The following is an 18,985-nucleotide window of genomic DNA, read 5'->3' as shown; positions in this document are numbered from 1 at the left end:
GGACCTATAATAGATTGAAATCAATCCTATATTCAATCTAGTAGTGTTAGTCAATTAGGAAACAATTCAATCGATTGGTATCAACTGATCGATTAAGTCAATCGATTCTAGATGTTTCTGTTCGCTATTTTAGGTTCGGTAATTGATTGCCTTAGACAGGTAATTGATTATACCATCATGATTTGACCTAAAATTACGTCAAACACGATGGTTCTTCTTGAAGACAGGGTGGTTCACCACTATTCTTCGTGTTCTTTGTAAAAATCAAAAAAAAAACTAGAAGACCAAACCTTTCCTAGGTTTTCTTATGCAAAGATCTTTCGATGATCAAATACTAGAAAAATTTTAATTAGCATCAAATTAACAAATCAACAAAATCCAAACTTTAAGTCATAAGATCGAAGAAACAGAGTGAGGCTCTTATACCAATTTGTTAGATTCTCATAAAACCTAAACTGCATGAATTGTAGAGACCAAATAAGAACTCGTACATAGGAAATATAAGAACATGTGAGCATAGATTTTGTTTCAACAAAAGCATGACATAACAACATGAAGCATAAATAAATAGCGACAAGGAGCTTGATTAAAGTGTTATCCTTGTGTAAGTATTCCATATTAGTTTTGATGTTATCAACCGAGTTAAGTTATATCCTGAATATTTGATGCCTTATGTCTGAGTGAGCAGAGACTTAGGAATACAAGAATTCAAGGGGAAGACACAACGAGTGAGAAGGATGACATAACAATGAAGTTGATGGACTCGATGCATCCGAGGGATGAAGAGTTATGGAAGAGTACACCGGTAGAGCGAGAAGTACGCATGTGACGCATCCGAAGGATGAGAAGTTGGTAGGAAGCATGCTCAAGGAAAAGGTCAGAGTTGAGTTCAGGTGAGCTCAACTCCGGACGACCAAAGCATCATCCAAGCGACGGAGTTCGAAAATGGTCAACTTGGAAGTTGGCCATGAATACTTAAAGACCCAAGGCACCTCGAGTGATTGAAGTGCCTCAGGTATCCAATAGATAAGCTGCCACAAAAGGGAACGAAGGCATCTCAGTTGACTGGAGGCACCTTGGATGAACAGTAGCTGAGGTGTCTCAGGTCGACTGGAGGTGCCTCAAATGTCGTGGAACCATTGTAGAGTCGTTGTGAAGAGAATGAGATTTTATCTCATTGGAGGCCCCCTAGATGTCATTGGAGGTGCCTCCAATGCTATGTCGGCAACGACCACTCATGACCAGAATGTTATAAATAGTGTTTTAGATTTAGGAGTTCAATAACACACTTAGAATCAACTTCTTTACTTTATTTATGAGCTTTTAACTGCTGTAAAAGACTTCTCTACCTATGACTGTTGTAAAAAAATGGAGTTTTCTTTTAGTCTTTCAAGGCATTAACAACCCACCTAAGTTGCAACCAAGTGAATCCTCGAGTTCCTTCTTTATTTTTATGTTATTTATTTACTTTTAATTAACTGTGTGTCCTTGCTAAATAAAAAAGAGAAGGCTCTAACTTATTTTGTAGATTGTCTATTCACCCCCTCTAGCTGGTCCACCCGATCTAACACCTTATCTTTAGCATCGTCCAAGAAATATTGAAATCCAAAAGCAAAAGGGAAAGATCTTCCAAGGGGACTAGGGTTGATGGCGTCGAATCCTCTTCATCAATAGAGAACGAAGAAACATCTCAAAGATGGATCCTAAACCTTTGGGGACCTCCCCTTATATAGGTAACAATTCTGTTATCAAATAATGGATCGGGTTAAAGGGTTCTATGCATTCAACTCACATCCAATAACCTGAAACTCAATAAACTCAAGATAAATCACTTTAATGGATTCGATTTGTACTCATACGTACGACTTACAATTAAATCTACCCATTAGAAATAATAACCAAAATAACATACATAAAAATAATAAAATAATTAAAATTTAAATATGAAATGAGATAAATATTTTAAAGATTAATCTTTTGAATGGGTATAAATTATACAAATGAAATACAGACGCTTAAATTATAAAACAAAAATTGTTATAATGTTTATAAAAAGAATAATCTAAGAAATTAAGTTTAAAATATAAAAATAAATGGAGGGCATAGATGATTTAAGATTTAGAATCAAATTGAAATATTTTATTTAGAATTTGACTATTAAAAATATAATATTTCACTGTAATAAAAGTATGGTGGGCCAATTTAAATTCCAAATATGTTGTAACTCAGAATTAAATCATAAATATTTGAGAATTAAATCATAAATATTTAAGACATGATTGAGCGTCTTTATCGTTGCATCATAACTTTGGGAACCAGGTTGATCATCCTGACTCAACGTTATCTAACTTGATTAATTTTTTTTTTTGAGATATTTGTAAGAATTTTTCCTCTAAATGGGAAGTGCAATCAATGAATACTAGGCTTCTGGGCTTCCCGTCATGAGTGTTTCCCGATTTACCCTCGTAACCGGTAGAAAATTTTCATGGGGTCGGGCCAGTCACCCCCTGAGCTAGTCGATGATGCTAACTGGGTTTATTATTTTGCCCCCAGGGCTATGGTGCAGCGGCAGAGCATTTAAATTGTCACCCAGACACCGACGATTCAATTCGATCCCCAACTATGGCAAATTTATAGAAATTTTTCCTATAAATGGGGCGTGCAACCAAAGGATGTTGGGTCGTCCATTGCAAGCGCTTTCCGATTTACCCTGGTAGCTGGTGGAAAAATTCTATGGAACCAGATCGATCACCCAGGGCTAATCAATAAGGCTAACTGGGTTAATCTTTTTTTTTTCAATTGGAATATTTATGTTTAGGAATTATAAGTAAAAATTAGGGTTAGTCATCGCAAACTCGACGTTATCAAGTCTGGTTAATCATTTCTATTAGAATGTTTATTATTTTTCCTCTATAGGCTAATATAGTTATCCGACGGGTATAGAGAAAGAAAATTTTATGTGACAAAAGGCGATTCGCTCGCCCTCAGCGCCTCCGTCAACCCATCCCTAGGCTAACACGGAGGTGGTAAATCACGGGTGACTACTAGTCATTAGTGTAAGTGGCCAAGACATGGGAGAGGACATGCTCGGACGTGTCGAGTTTTAACCCTAAAATCTCATATGACAACACTGTATACCTTAACTACTGCACTCCCATGAGGAAACATAGAAAGATAAATTCAGATACATAGATAAAAAGTGTAGGATAGAATAAATTTCAGATCATAAGTTCCTATCAGATTCTCCTGATTGGTATATCAGAAATATCGTCCGCCCTGGACAAAATTTATAGTGTTTTTATAATCGGTAATTTACCAAAAGGCATATTTAGATTTATGAATTGATCAAAAGATGTATTGTACTTTGATATTTACCAAATAGCGTATTCAACTCACTGATAGATCTAGAGATCTCAGATTGGATTCATTTCAGGTCCTGTAGATTTCTGAGACTGTAAGGAGTCCAACAGTACCATCCATTACATATTTCGACTTCTCTAAATGTGTTAAAATATTATCAAAAGAAATATATTAAACTCTAATCTCGTGGGTCTAATATAGAATCATATCAAGTCTATATTATACTTTGCATTCATGCATATCTCTTGAAACAAGAGAAAAGAGAAGATAATAGGAAAGAGAAGAAAGGATACATGCATGGTACATAATAGAGAGAAAAGAAATTATATATATTAATAAGATGAAAGAGAATAGATAAATAATTAAGGGATAAAATGGAAAGAATAAAAACTTAAGTATACTATTCCATAAATATCAAAGTACAATTTTTTTTCCAATTCATTGAAATAAATACCCCTTCTAATAAATTATCGTTTTATAATTTATCGTAACGTGTCTGGGGTTCGAATCTCGACGAAACTGAGGTAAATGTCTCCTTTATGTGCTAGTCATTATTCCAAAGACTAGTAATCGTCCGTGATTTATCTTCTCCATATTGATCTTGGGATAGATTGATGGAGACGCTGGGATGAACGTATTCATCTTTTGTCACAATAAAATACATCGTGGTACTTTCATGCAAATGATCATACAGTAGTAGATGACGTCCTTGTAATTTACCTATTCAGGGCTTTTATTATTATTATTGTTTATAATTAATCTATTTTTCTTCCCGATTGCGTAGTCTAATTTTGGAAAGACATGAAGTAACCTGTTTTATAATTTATTACCTATTATAAGCAGAAAGCGATGTGAGATGGACGGTCGAGATCATCCAGGTTCCTCTTCCCTGCCGATTCCACGGGCCTCGTCTGCTCGCTGTCTGTGCGGCGGGCGTACTTCCACGAGAGGCGGAAACTACCGTTTTGTCGCGCAAACTCATCCCCCGTAAGGATTCGGTTGCTAGAAAAGCCGCCTTTCTGGTGAATCCGTCCCATATCCGGCAGCTGGGCCTCTGTGGGACCCGGCTCGCATTCCCTTCCCCGGCTCGGTTAGACTTTCCATTTGGGGCTCGTGTTTGGGCATTATAAAGGATACCGGCCATGGGAGACCCCTTGTGTTGCCCACGCATTCTTCCCTTTCCTTCATCAGTTCATCGTCCGTAAGATGGCGTTCTAAAGAGGTTCGAACACTAAAGGTGGAATCTTTCATGTGTTTATGTCCATCGGAGCAATTCAAGTATTAGCTTTCTTCGTGTTTCTTGCCCTTGCCGTATTTCTTCTCACGTCCATAGGAGTTCCCGCTTTCTTTGTATGTTGCAGCTATTCGTTGTTTGCTGGAGGCGCAGGAAGTTAATGTGCAATGGTAGCTGTCACCTTCTCGTTCTGCTCGCAGTTGCTGGGCCTACGCGGTCGCCACCTGACCCCACCGTTCCGGTTCCCTTCCGCCGTCGCCGCGTCCTGTCACAAAGGAATCCAATTTCCCATCATCTCTTCGTTAGCTCCCTCAACCAAACGCTCGGCCGTCTCACATTCCTCCTCGGAGGAAACAGGTACCGGCGCTCCACTTGCTACTAAGGGAGTGAGAGTTCAAATTTATTTTACGCGAATAACCACTAAAGGTTTTTCTTTCTCCATCTAGTTGAAAAAGATGAGGCATTTAAGTTCGCGGAGGCTGCCAAAGTTGGCAATTTGGTGCCCCTTCGCCGTTGCATTTTCAGTGACCAGCTGACGCCGGTTGTGGCCTATCGTTGTCTTGTGAAGGAGGATGACTTTGAAGCACCAAGCTTTCTATTTGAGTCAGTGGAGCAAGGTTCCCGGGGGAATAATGTGGTCAGATTTGCTTCTTTACTGTTTTTATCGGTTGCCTTCTTCCTTCTTGTTACTAAACAATTTCTCTGATCAGGGACGTTATAGTGTTGTTGGAGCTCATCCAGCAATGGAGATTGTGGCCAGGGAGAACATGGTATCTGTTATGGATCATGAGGAAGAGCGAATGACAGAGGAGATTGTTGATGATCCCATGCGAATCCCCAAGAGTATCATGGAGGGTTGGAGCCCACAGACCATTGATGAATTTCCTGATGCTTTTTGTGGTATATTTTTCTCTCTGATCAAGTATGTGTCTGCTGAAACACGTCTGTTCCATGTTGTCAATGTCCAGAAAATCTTATTAAGAATTCCCTTGTCAATTTGAGAGTTCTGGCTCATGTAAATAGCAACAGCTGTTTGAAATTATAGTGTTTGTCCTTACTATTCTGGTGATGATGAGGGCTAAATGGCACCTTCAGGACTCACTGGACATTGATTCAGAGTTTCAGACATGAAAGCTCCCACAGCCAATGTTAAAATATTGACTCATCTGATGAGTGTAAAATTTTAGAAGTCCCAGTTCGTTGTGTTAAAATATTTGTAGAGATTCAGATAATTTTTCACAAACCTGTTTCACAACGAACACCCCCATTTGGAGGATCAAAGACCAATTAGTTGAGACAGCATGGTATGATAATCATCTCATGAGAATTAGAAACTGCCGAGATAAAATAGCAAATGAATTTATAGGAGAGATAGATGAAAGGGAAAATAGATTAAGGTGCATGTCCGAATAGGAAATGAGATGAAGGTCTACCTTTGATGTAAACTTTTGATTGTGACAAAAGCTTTAATGTTTGATTCTCCTTCACTTATAAGAAAAGAAACATTTTTTTTCTTTTTTTTATTATGCAGATGCTTTCTTCAGAAGATTCTTTCAAGGACAGAAATTCAACTTAGACCAAAGACTTGTTCATTCCTTGTATTTGGGTTCACTTTGGTATTAATATCATTTTTAGTCAAATGAAATACAACATTTGTTTGATGGATATCCAATCACCATGGATGGTATGCCACATTTTGTATTGAGTTCTTTCCTAGAACTATGTTTTAACTAATCTCTATTGTACCACTTGTCTCTAAAGTCTAGCTCTTTGTTGGACCACAATTTTTTAGCAGTCTGAAGTTTGTATTACTATTTCTGCTTTACGTCTTGCTGATTTTCACATTAGAATTATGAGAGATGAATGTTAGTGTGCTGGAAAAGCATCTTGAATGTAGTTGCATGAGTGCATGTTGCTTTTTACAGGTGGATGGGTCGGCTACTTTTCCTATGATACCATGCGATATCTAGAGAAGAAAAAGCTTCCATTCTCAGGTTCTCCCAAGGATGATAGAAACCTTCCAGATATCCATTTAGGACTGTACAATGATGTTATAGTGTTTGACCATGTGGAAAAGGTACTTTTTTCAACCCAATAGCTTCGAATGAGCTTCACAATACGTGCCTCTTGAATCCTTCACATGCATTATTATATATCAGTGTATCAGTGGATCCTTGTTATTCTTGTTATTACTGAATTAGAGGAGTTTTATTTTACATTTCCTCTTTTCCTGTTGCACTTTGCAGCTGCATTCTAGAAGCAAAAGTTATGTGTCTCCTTCATCCATGATTTCCTTTTTTTTTGGTTTAATAATTATATTCTTTGTTTTTGATTACCATAGAAAACAGTTTGATGTTGTTGATATAGAATCGAGAATCAAAACGTTAGTTCCTTAACTGCATGTCGCAAACAGATTTAGTTTGCAATTACACATACTGATTGATTTGTTAATCAATGGAAAAAGATCTTTTGGTGCAATTTTAAAGATACATGTTTGTTGAATCTCATCATACCTGAAAATTGTGAACCACATACCAAGTAGGATGTGTCTCTCTCCTCTTTTTTTGAATTAGCAGTTCCTGGTGCTTGTCCAAGCTCCAACTTTTTTCTGTTATTTGTATTAATTATGCTCCAGAAAGCACATGTGATTCATTGGGTAAGATTAGACCGATACTCCTCGATCGAAGAAGCCTATCAAGATGGGAAGAGTCATTTGGAAGCTTTTCTATCCAAGGTGCACACCGGGAAAGTGTGAGTAATTGTGTTAAATCTTTCTGGTGGATAAAATATCTTCTTTCACCTTTATGGTTTGGTTTATACTCAATTTTTGCAGTTTCACATTTTAGGCCCAGGTTATCTGCTGGATCTATTAAAGTCCATACAAATACTTTTGGCCCTTCTTTAACAAAGTCATCAATGACAAATGAAGAATACAAGAAGGCAGTTTTGCAGGCAAAGGAACACATCTTTGCTGGCGATATTTTTCAGATTGTTTTAAGCCAGCGTTTTGAGCGGCGCACATATGCATCTCCATTTGAAGTATATCGCTCACTGAGAATTGTGAATCCAAGTCCATACATGGCCTACATACAGGTGTGCTATACTCTCATATTCAAACTGAATTTTAATTGCTAAAAGTATCTGCATTTGCATGCTTTGCGAGGTATTATGCTTCCTTTTTTAAACTTTTACAAAATATGTTTTTTCAGGCAAGAGGATGCGTTCTTGTAGCATCCAGCCCTGAAATTCTTACTCGTGTAAAGAAGGTATGCACCTAAAGTTACTCAATATACAGACTTGGTAGCTCACATTTACTATGTTTGTTTATTTTTTTCTTTATTCTTTATTCTTTTTTCTTTCTCAATATTTGGTTAAGGGTATTTTTACTGTCAGATTAATATTCTTACTATTACTTTTACCTAGGAATCCATGTAATATGCACTTGGATCTTCACCATTTGAAAAATTCACTACATTAAATTTAAGCTGGGGGATCCTAGTTTTACTTCTATTTAGAATAATCTGTCTTATGCTCAGACGCTATTTCAATGATTTCGAAGAAAACCTGCACTTATTTATTTATTGATTTTGTAGAGGAAAATTATTAATCGACCTCTTGCTGGGACAATTAGAAGAGGAACAACAGAGGAGGAGGATAAATCAAATGAACAACAGCTACTAAGCGATGAAAAGCAACGTGCAGAGCATATCATGCTTGTAGATTTGGGAAGAAATGATGTTGGAAGGGTATGTTCGGTTTAATAATAAGAAGTGAAATATATGCCCCCTTCTTTGCTGAGGGTGATTTCTTATTCTTCTGATGAAGATCTATGGAAATGTGATTAACATGCTTTCTAGTTGAAGCATTTTTTAACAAACCTTTTGCCATACTGAAACATGTTTATTGTAACAGGTATCAAAACCTGGATCGGTAAAGGTGGAAAAACTAATGAATATCGAGAGATACTCCCATGTGATGCACATCAGTTCGACGGTAAGGTGGCTTCTTATCAATTCAACCTCTTAGAAGAAGTTTTTTGTCTTGTGAATAACACATCGTTTTAGATGTAGTGGAAATTGATCATGATGCTTCATTAAATTTTAGTTCATCTTCATGTAAGAAGAAAAGTCTTATGTTAAACGACACTTTTAGTTGAACTTCATTAAATTTTAGTGGAAAAACTAATGAATATCGAAAGATATTTATGCAGGTAATTGGAGAGTTATTTGATCATCTGACTTGCTGGGATGCTCTCCGAGCTGCATTGCCTGTCGGAACAGTCAGTGGAGCTCCAAAGGTTATTCTCTACGTGTTACTGTCACAGAATGTGTTCTGTATAGCTGAATAGACCATTCGATACACGGGCACCATATCAATCCAAACTAGACAGTAGATTGGAATTTTGAACAAAGCAATCAGTATCATCATTTATCTTGCTCATCCATTGTGTCTATAACATTGATTTGCTTTTACTCAGGTAAGAGCCATGGAGTTAATTGATCAATTGGAATTCACACGACGAGGACCGTACAGTGGTGGCTTTGGAGGAATCTCATTTACCGGCGACATGGACATTGCAATTGCTCTTCGGACCATATTATTCTTGACTGGGAGCCAGTACAACACTATGTACTCATACAAGGATCCCAAGAGGCGCCAAGAATGGGTGGCACACCTTCAAGCTGGAGCAGGCATTGTAGCAGACAGCAACCCTGATGATGAGCTGAAAGAATGTGAGAACAAAGCTGCAGCCCTTTCTCGCGCCATTGATCTCGCGGAGTCTACATTCGTCGAAAAATTGTAGGCTCGTAACAGAAGATTTACCAGATAACTCATTTCAGAATCATGTTCAATGCTTTGGTTTCCTCAGGGAAAGTTCAAAATCTCTCTTTGTAAGGACACTTCGACCTCAATAATTCACAACTAATTACTACTTACTGATTTTCAAGTTACAGCCAAAGAAACTTCTGAAATAAAATCCCTCAGAGCAGTTTCTCTAGTCGACTTGAAGAACAGAATCATGGTAGTTTCGCTTGTGTAACAAGACTCCATGCAATTTAAAGAAGATAGAGTCAGTGATCAAGTAACCATCACACTCTCTCAATTCAAGTACATCAGATAGAAAAGAGGTTGTCAATGGCTCGGATCTTCTTGGTCGCAAGATCAACGGCCCATACGGTAGGCGGTTACCTGGCCAAGCCATGATTGGAATAGAGGGAAGGGGAAACTCTCACATGGGAGAACATGGCATGGCAAGACTTCTCTTCTCTTCAGTCACCACCACCCTAAGGAATGCTAAAGGGTGCTCACATGGCACGACTAAAGCCCACGTAAGCAGGATCGGACCGCTCGGTACTACGACAAAACAGAGGTTTATGGCTGCTGAAACAAAATGTCCAGTGCCCCACACCATGTGCACCAAACACTCCATTACTATCATGGGCAATAATAGTTGTGAGATCAACATGCCTTGAAGCCTAAATAGGCCTCTCCACTTGTAACCTAAAAGTCCTTAAAGATAGCCACCGACAATTCGGACCAATAGTTATGGCTTTTTGGGTGATCAGGATCCTTATTCTTTGGTTAGGTTCATATATATTTGCATAAACTTGTCATATAATTCTAGACTGGTATGAACAAGTATGAAATAGATGAACTCGAAGCTAATTGAGACTGAGCAAAGTCACATGGATACAGAATCAAGAAGGCTTAAGACGTCCCCAAACTAAATCTGTGCAATTGTTTACTCCTTCTGGGTCTACCATCATGTGCTCTCCTCGTGGTGGATGCTGACTTTAAGCAAAGATAAGATACCAGTTCGAGTAACTGTGCCACAAGAACAGTAGGGTTTGTGTGTATGATGGTGCCACAAGAACAAACTGGCCTCGTCGATGGAATGGCAATACCTCATCTTGTGGTGTTCTTTAACTCTGCAGTCTGCACTGACGCTGGCCATGTGAGGATGCACTTGCACTGATAGGAGAAACGGTCGAGCTAGACTGAAAAGAAAAAGAAACAAAAACACTGCAATGCTAACTAACAATCCATGTTGGGATGATTTGATAATGCTGTGATGCTGCCATTTCACCAAGTCTAATAATACAGCCATGTCTTTCTTTGTCTCTTCCCACATCATTCATTGCTAATGCCTTTAAATTCCTCATTACTTTCTCCCGTTTCCTCAATCATAACTAACATCGAGAAAATGGCAGCATTCGTGGTGCTCTTCCTCCTCGCCTTGTTGTCCTGCAACGTTCTCTGCTCTTCTTCTCGCACTTTTCCTTCGAAATCAATTGCGGCGGCGGCGGCGGCGGCGGCGGCGGCGGCTGTCGAAGATCCTGAGTTAGTCGTACAAGAGGTGCAAAGGTGAGTTGTCCTGCTCTTATTTTAGTGTTCTTTTCGTGTATTTTGATTGATTCTGATTTGGAGTAAACTAAATTTAGGAGTTTGAACATGTCGCGGCGGGAACTGGGGTACTTGTCGTGCAAGACCGGGAACCCGATCGACGACTGCTGGCGGTGCGATCCGGGGTGGGCCAAGAACCGGCAGCGGCTGGCGGACTGCGCGATTGGGTTCGGGAAGAACGCGATCGGCGGCCGCGATGGTGACATTTACGTGGTGACTGACAGCGGCGACGACGACCCGGTGAACCCCAAGCCGGGGACGCTGCGGTACGCGGTCATCCAAGAAGAGCCGCTCTGGATCGTCTTCGACCACGACATGACCATCAAGCTCAAGGAGGAGCTGCTGATGAACTCTTACAAGACCCTCGACGGCCGCGGCGCCAACGTGCACATCGCCGGCGGGCCCTGCATCACGGTGCAGTACGTTAGCAACGTCATCATCCACGGCCTCCACATCCACGACTGCAAGCAAGGCGGGAACGCGAACGTGCGCGACTCTCCGGGGCACTACGGATGGCGCACGCTGTCGGACGGCGACGGCGTGTCCATCTTCGCCGGCGCCCACGTGTGGGTCGACCACTGCACGATCTCCAGCTGCCGCGACGGGCTGGTGGACGCCATCCACGGATCCACCGCCATCACCATCTCCAACAACTACTTCAGCCACCACGACAAGGTGATGCTGCTGGGCCACAGCGACGACCTCGCCGCCGACAAGAGCATGCAGGTCACCATCGCCTTCAACCACTTCGGCGAAGGCCTCGTGCAGAGGATGCCAAGGTCGCTTACCATTGCCGCAAAGATCATGCTCTGTTTTTCTGCTTAAGTGAGCTAATTTGGGGGGCGGATTGCAGGTGTCGCCATGGCTACTTTCACGTGGTGAACAACGACTACGTTCATTGGGAGATGTACGCGATCGGAGGGAGCGCGGCGCCGACAATAAACAGCCAAGGCAACAGGTTCCTCGCACCCAACGATCAGTTCGCCAAGGAGGTGACCAAGCGGGAGGAGGCGGCGGAGAGCGAGTGGAAGAAGTGGAATTGGAGGTCGGAAGGAGATCTGATGCTGAACGGAGCCTTCTTCACGCCATCGGGGGCCGGAGCATCGTCGAGCTACGCGAAAGCGTCGAGCTTGAGCGCGCGGTCGTCGTCGGTGGTCGACGCGTTAACGGCGGCTGCCGGCGCGCTCACGTGCAAGAAAGGCTCCCGTTGCTGATTAATTAGTGGGAAGAAATTTGGATTGAGGAATATTTTTATATTTTTTATGCTTTACTGTGGGACCCACCTCGGCCTGAGAACCGAACTGAACCGAAGCGGTTGGGTTGAAGGGAACTCATGTGGTTCAAAGGCTCAAAGTGCTGATGTGTAACTATATACTATTTGAATTGAATCGAATCTTAGGTACTGAAAATATTATGGTCCTCTCCGAAAGTCGAAGAGACTGATGTTAAGAATATGGTACTTTCATTGACCTCCGGTGGGCTTTGTTTCTGTCTATAATATAAGTAGTGTCAATGCTGAGCCAGGAAAGGGGTCCCGACGATAACCCTTCGACGCTCAAGTCAATCTCCGGCGAAGCAAGAAGCAAAGAGAACTGTAGCGCAACAGTAGAGATCGCGAGAAAAACATACTTCCGTCGATATCTGAATCTCCTTTTTATATAGGGTTCCTGTAGCGTATGTGCACGCTTCTCAAAGTAGACACGCTATCTCAAGTTTTCCCTGAAGAGACATGTTAATAAAGTGTCTCTGACGCAGTACCTTAACGGGCTGAGCATATCTCTGAAGTGACAGTGGAAGTTTCTGCCGTACGATTATCTGTCTGACCACGTCGTCCGTCGGTGGCATGAACTCCCAAAAGGATGTCGCAGGATATCCTATTGTGTTTGTTGTTTGGCCGAATGCAGTGGTCACTCGGCTGAAAATACCCTATCCAAATGTCGTCTGTTGCTAGGCCGAGCGGGATGGTCGTTCGGTCGGAAGCGCACTGTCGTGCCGAGCGGAAGAGTTGCTCAGTTGAAAGTCATTAGTTCATGTCGTCCGCCGTCGCGTCGAGCAAAAGAGCCGCTTGGCCCGGCTTCTACACGTCCCTTGAGCATCAGTTTGATTACTCCGTGTCGAAGACGATGGGTTGGTGCTTAACCCTCGGTCGGAATACTACCCTCCCGACTGATCAAGATAATCCATCCGTTGACCGTCTTAACTTTGACCTCTATTAATTTCCACCGTGATAACGGGGCAGGGCCCTTTACCATCACCTCATCATATTGAATAAACTATCCTTTTAATGATTATTTTTTTAAAAAAAATAATATATCTCTAGAGTTCTTTTGATTAAATTTAATTTTTATTTGCTTCGCTATAGCAAATAAACATTATTGTAAATTCACATTTCATTTAATTTCTTTTTCTAATTAACCAAACAGAACTTGAATCAATCATTTCATGCTTTGCTCAATTCAAGTCTATTTTTAAAAAAAAACAAACCGAACTATTGATATGATTCAATTTAGTTGGATTTGTTGGGTCTTTATTGTGATTTATTGAGAGATAAATATGAAAAAAAAAAAAAAAAGGAAAACTTAATTAGTAGGAGAAATGCATGTGAGGCAGCATGAAAATTTTGACTTTGGAGCAAGCAATGAAACAAGTTCTTGATCATCAGTGCCATCTTGTCTGGGATTTTTTATTTCTATATTATTATTTTTATTTATTTGAGATCTGCCATTTTATCTTGCCATTTTGTTTTTTCTCAAGGCCAATAATTAATGCTTCAATAACGGCATGAGGTCTCGTTCATTAAAATGATGCTGTTGTTGCCCGGATAACGGTGGAGCTGCATGATGTTATCTTAGTTTTTTTAGTTATTTAAGATATATCGAGTTTCAGTCTTCATAAATTTATATATGAATTTTTACTATTTGTTAATTGACGGTTGATCTGATGGGTATTTATTGTGAATATTTTTAAATTTATTTTGATGGCAATTGAAAAAAAATTTTAAGTTAGACCGATTATCTAGTCTCCTTAAATTGAATATCTAGTATTAAATAAAAAAAATGAGGCTGTTGTTTTCTTCTTTTTTTTTTTATTTTTTTTATTTGTCATCATATATGTAATTTATACTGATTAATTTTATAGGTAATCGATTTGATCTCATAAAAATTTCATACCACCAATGAAATAAATTAGAAAGTGTTCACAACGATCTATTAACCCAACAGTCTTAGATTAATAAATCATTATTAAAATTTTATTCGTCTAACTCTATCCTTAAAACTAACAGCATAATCTCGGGATTTCCTTCACTTTCTCATCCCCGATAGAAGAAAGCAAAAGCAGTGGCGTAGTCAAGATTTTTAATTGGGGGTGGGGGCGAATTCAATAAATAAAAATAATAATACAACACAGAAAATATATAATAAAAGTTATATATGGACTTCATATGTTTTTACAATATCACTCTTCAAGATTTCATATTTTGAAAATGCTGAATAACAGCTTCATTATCAATGGTATCAAACACATCTCGCTCAATATATGGTATCAAACAATCATTTACTATATCATCTCCCAACCGATTTCAAAGTGAGGTTTTGATTATTTTCATTGCTGAAAACACTCTCTCTACAGTACTTGTCGTTGCAACAGGTAATAACAATGCTAGCTTCAAAAGTAAATATACTAAAGGATATAGACGATGTTTTTTCAATTGAACCATCCTTTTAGCAAATTGGCTAATCCCCACAACCTCAGAGAATTGATTGCTACTCTGCATATATATATCAAAAATAAAATTATCAAGTTGGGGCTCAAGATGCATTAACTCCATCTGGGAAAAATCGAATGGATAAAACTGAGCAAATTGAAGTAATTTTCTCTTATCATAAGCAGAGAATGAATTTGATGGATCAAGACAATTCATACACAACAACAACTCCGTGTTCACCTCGTTAAAGCGATTGTTCAACTCCTAAAGTTGCAAATCTGTCACTTCATAAAACGTTTCAACAAGATAATAGTGAAGATTTGTCTTTCCTTCAATATTTCGTCGTGATCTTCCATGAAAGACAAACAAGTCTTCCATGTGCGGGGTGACTACCTCATACTTAACACAAAATAAAGAAACTTCATTCAGTAACAAATCCCAACCATCATCTCTCATACTTTGCAGTTGATATTTGCTTGATCTTACAATAATCATGATATTTACAATGTCTTGATCTTTTCTTTGTAAAGCTTGCGATAAATCATTCGTGGCTCCCAAGATATTCTTCATTAAGTGCATCTGAAATATAAATTCATATTTTCCAATCAATTCCAACAGATTATTTGTTTGCGCCCTTTGCTTGTGATCTTTTCCCTCCTCTTCAACAAATAAAAGGACATCAATAACTGAAGGATACAGGCATATCAAACTTAACAATGCATTATAATGTGAACCCCAATGTGCGCTCCCAGCTCTTTTTAATATCATCTCTTGATTCATACCTTGTCCAGTGAAAATATCACCATTGCAAATTCCTTTAATAACTTTCTCAAATTGTTTCTCACGAAGTATATCTCTTCGCTTGCATGACGCTCCAACAATATTGTTCAATTGTGCAACCACATCAAAAAAAGTAGAAATTCTTATGTGATTTTCAGCAGCAGCTACAAGTGTAAGTTGTAGTTGATGAGCAAAACAATGAACATAATAAGCAGATGTATTTTTCATCATAATTAAGCTTTTTAAACCATTGAATTCTCCTCTCATATTGCTAGCTTCATCGTATCCTTGCCCCCGCAAATTAGATATAGATAATCTATGTTGGCACAACAAAGAATCAATAGAAGTTTTAAGTGATAAGACAACAGTGTCGCTTACATGTACAATGCCTAGAAAGCGTTCAACAATATTTTTCCTTTCATCTACAAAACATTAAGCAACTACCATTTGTTCTTTAACAGATATATCACAAGCCTCATCAACCAATATAGTAAATAATTCATCACCGAGATCTCTAAGAATAGAATCAGTGGTTAAATAAGCAATAGATTTGATAATATCTTTCTGAATATCAGGCGATGTCAATTTGAGATTTGAGGGAGCATTGTCTAGTGCAACTCTATTGATATCCTCATTATGGTCAGCAAGAAATCTTAACCGTTCAAGAAAATTATCATGATTGAATGAGTTTATTGATTCATCATAACCACAAAATGCTAATCCTTGATGCACAAGAAATCTTATGCAATCAATTGATGCTGTCAAACGAATACGATAATCAATAGCTACTTGACTAGACTGATTGACCAAACAAGTTTCAATATGTTATTTTTGATTCATTAAATCATAAGCCGTCATCATACACCTATTGTGAATGTTGCTCTGATTTCCAACATGTTCATTAAATTTTTCTTTCTTTCTCCAACTTTTAAATCCCTCAGTAACAAAAGAATCACCACCATGATCCGTTTTGAATAAATAGCAATAAAGATAGAAAGCCGCATCTTTTGCAATGTTGTATTCTAGCTAATTAGGATGAAGACTAAACCATATAACTCGAAATCTTCATTTCTCTTTTGGACAAAAACACCAAGGAAATTCATGATTCTTAGGCTGAAAAGGACCTTTTTGCAAATAGAAACGTTGAACAATCTCCCTTTCATTAACATTATACTCAAGAATGTGCTTTCTTAGCTCAGGATCACTAGGATACTCATTTGAGTCAGCATCAAGAGAAGCTGGTGGAGGAGGCGAAGGAAGAGGTGGTGGTGGAGATGACTTGTTTAAAGTAGGTTCATCTCGTATTTTCTTAAATACCTCAACATTGTTATTTCTCCTAATTTATCATCAACATAATATTTTAGAAATATAATCATCTAATTAATGACTATTTGTTTTCAACAATTTATAGTCAAAAACAAATAATAAACGAAATTGATAGAAAGAAATCAAAAATATGAATATATATGCAAAATTAACACTATATATTTTTTCAATACTTAAATCTGTAATCGAAAGAAATCAAGTAAGAAAATTTTACCTCAATCAAAAGACATTTGTTGTGGAGCATCAGTAGCGTTGTCAGCAAACGATAGCGGTGAAGCGATGATGACAGCGTTGGCAGCAAACGATAACAGCGATAGCGGCGAAGCGATGATGTCAGTGACAGGCCGACAACGACGTGGATGGCAACAACAATGTGCGACGGAGGATTTTGAGGGCAAAATTAAGATTAGGGAAAAATAAAATGAGAATTAGGGGAGGAAGAAGAACATGGGATAGAGGAAAAAGGAAAGGGTAATAGTGGAGGAAGAAGAAAATAAAAGAGGAAAAAAAATAAGGTTCGACGGGAAGAAGTTTCACCGATAGGGAACAAAAATAGTGAAAAAGAAAAAAGAAAAAACTTCGGCGGAGAGAAAAAAATTAGAGAGACAGATAGAATCAAAAAAATTTGGACAAACGGGATAGAGAGAAAAATATTAAAAAACGGTGCTAGGTTTTAATTGGAGTTTTTCATAAAAGTCTAAATAATTTTAAATTTATAAATAAATATTTTTTTAAAATTTTTAATCATATTAAATTTTTTTCTCAAAATCTGAGAGGGGGCGATTGCACCCCCAAAATAATTACGCCCCTAAGCAAAAGCATTCAATTCCAATTTAGATAGAAACATATTATTCACGCGTGATAGAGTTTAAATCGGATTGAAATAATTATTTTAAAATCTATTTTGACTTATTTTCTATGTTAACAAATAAACTCTAAAACTATTTTTTTAAATAAAAAACATAGATTTTGGTGGCAGAAAAAGATCTGATTTTATCTGATTTTGGATTATTTTATATATATAATCTTTTTAATCCTTCCCTTCATGGGGGAGGTTTTTTATTAGTTGGGGCATTAATTACTCCCTATGCAAGGATCATTCATTATTTGAGATACCTTATGAAATTGTTAGAGGTAAAACAATAATTAGAAAACTAAAGGAAGCATTGGGAAGAAAAGGGTTAGGGTTGTAAATGAATCAAGCGTTCATGAATAAGTTTGGTATTTAGCTTGGTAAAAGTTTATTTATGTTCGTTCAATATACATAAAATTAATTAAACAAACAAGCTTGAATAACTCGTTAAGCTAAACAACAAACTTGAACACATATGCGTTCAGCTCGTTAACGTTCATGAATAACGTTCGTGAATAATGTTCATGAACAATATTCATAAACAATGTTCACGAACCGTATTTATTAACAAAACTCTTTTCAATATGCTAAATAAATAATAAAATAAAATAAATAAATAAATAAATTTAAATTATCAAGCTCAATAATCAATCAAATAACTAAAAGTTTCAAACAATCAAACAAGTTTGAATTGAGAGCTTGATAACATCTAAACGAACCAAACTCGAACCAAGCTCAAACTATGTTTGAATTGAGAGCTTGATAACATTTAAATGAACCAAGCTCAAGCTCATAAAAAATAAACCAAGCCAAACTTGAACACTCATTTCAAAAGTTTGGTTCATTTTAAGCTCGGCTCAGCTCGACTTAGCTACCTTATCAAATAAGCTTGAACACCCCAAAACTCGGTTCGGCTTGGTTTGTTTACAGTCCTAATCGTGGATACCTAGATAATAACCTGGATATCTTATCGCGTCGCCATGGCCCCAGGGACTGACATGATTAAACTAGTTTGTAAATGAAATAGTTTGGGTGACATCTGCATTAAAAAAAAAAAAGACTTAATAGATTAATAATTTAAATAAAAAGATTGAAAAATGGTACATACATATAAGCATACTCAACAATCTGGGGTGCATATCTAAATAATAATAATAAAACACGTCAGTAAAGGAGATCATGAAAATTAAAAACTAAAGAATTAGGCTAAACTATAGAGAAAAACATGAACCAAAATTAAGAAAATTATTCCAGAATACTAGAAGACTAAGGCATAATGAGATTATGAGAAGAGTTACAAACACTGGTAAAAAAACTTAAA

General features: G+C 37.9%; 3 protein-coding genes across 4 annotated transcripts; 2 read left to right on the top strand and 1 right to left on the bottom strand.

Annotated features, from left to right (window-relative positions):
- Nucleotides 1–4,222: 4,222 nt before the first annotated feature.
- LOC122048872 (anthranilate synthase alpha subunit 1, chloroplastic-like) lies at nucleotides 4,223–9,531 on the top strand. Of its 2 annotated transcripts, none has more exons than XM_042610389.1 (12): nucleotides 4,223–4,582; nucleotides 4,722–4,951; nucleotides 5,041–5,231; nucleotides 5,305–5,494; nucleotides 6,520–6,671; nucleotides 7,230–7,345; nucleotides 7,441–7,687; nucleotides 7,804–7,860; nucleotides 8,188–8,340; nucleotides 8,507–8,587; nucleotides 8,805–8,891; nucleotides 9,072–9,531. In XM_042610389.1, exons 2-12 carry the CDS (start codon nucleotides 4,762–4,764, stop codon nucleotides 9,396–9,398), a joined length of 1,791 nt encoding a protein of 596 aa, XP_042466323.1. In that variant the 5' UTR covers nucleotides 4,223–4,582; nucleotides 4,722–4,761; the 3' UTR covers nucleotides 9,399–9,531. The 2 variants fall into 2 exon arrangements, with proteins under 2 accessions (XP_042466323.1, XP_042466329.1); XM_042610395.1 differs by having other exon boundaries at nucleotides 4,223–4,597.
- Nucleotides 9,532–10,769: 1,238 nt separating this feature from the next.
- LOC122048887 (probable pectate lyase 5) lies at nucleotides 10,770–12,408 on the top strand. Its single transcript, XM_042610406.1, has 3 exons — nucleotides 10,770–10,960; nucleotides 11,038–11,778; nucleotides 11,853–12,408. Exons 1-3 carry the CDS (start codon nucleotides 10,800–10,802, stop codon nucleotides 12,211–12,213), a joined length of 1,263 nt encoding a protein of 420 aa, XP_042466340.1. The 5' UTR covers nucleotides 10,770–10,799; the 3' UTR covers nucleotides 12,214–12,408.
- Nucleotides 12,409–14,969: 2,561 nt separating this feature from the next.
- LOC122024514 (zinc finger MYM-type protein 1-like) lies at nucleotides 14,970–16,447 on the bottom strand. Its single transcript, XM_042583199.1, has 5 exons — nucleotides 16,351–16,447; nucleotides 15,992–16,243; nucleotides 15,734–15,907; nucleotides 15,488–15,649; nucleotides 14,970–15,391 (listed from the first exon to the last, which is right to left on the bottom strand). The coding sequence occupies exons 1-5, from the start codon at nucleotides 16,445–16,447 to the stop codon at nucleotides 14,970–14,972; spliced, it is 1,107 nt and encodes a 368-aa protein (XP_042439133.1).
- Between the last annotated feature and the right edge of the window lie 2,538 nt (nucleotides 16,448–18,985).

Source organism: Zingiber officinale, chromosome 1B (genome assembly GCF_018446385.1).
Source record: "Zingiber officinale cultivar Zhangliang chromosome 1B, Zo_v1.1, whole genome shotgun sequence".
Classification (NCBI taxonomy): Eukaryota; Viridiplantae; Streptophyta; class Magnoliopsida; order Zingiberales; family Zingiberaceae; genus Zingiber; species Zingiber officinale.
Note: the sequence above shows the minus strand (reverse complement) of the source record. Positions and strands in the feature narration are given on the sequence as shown.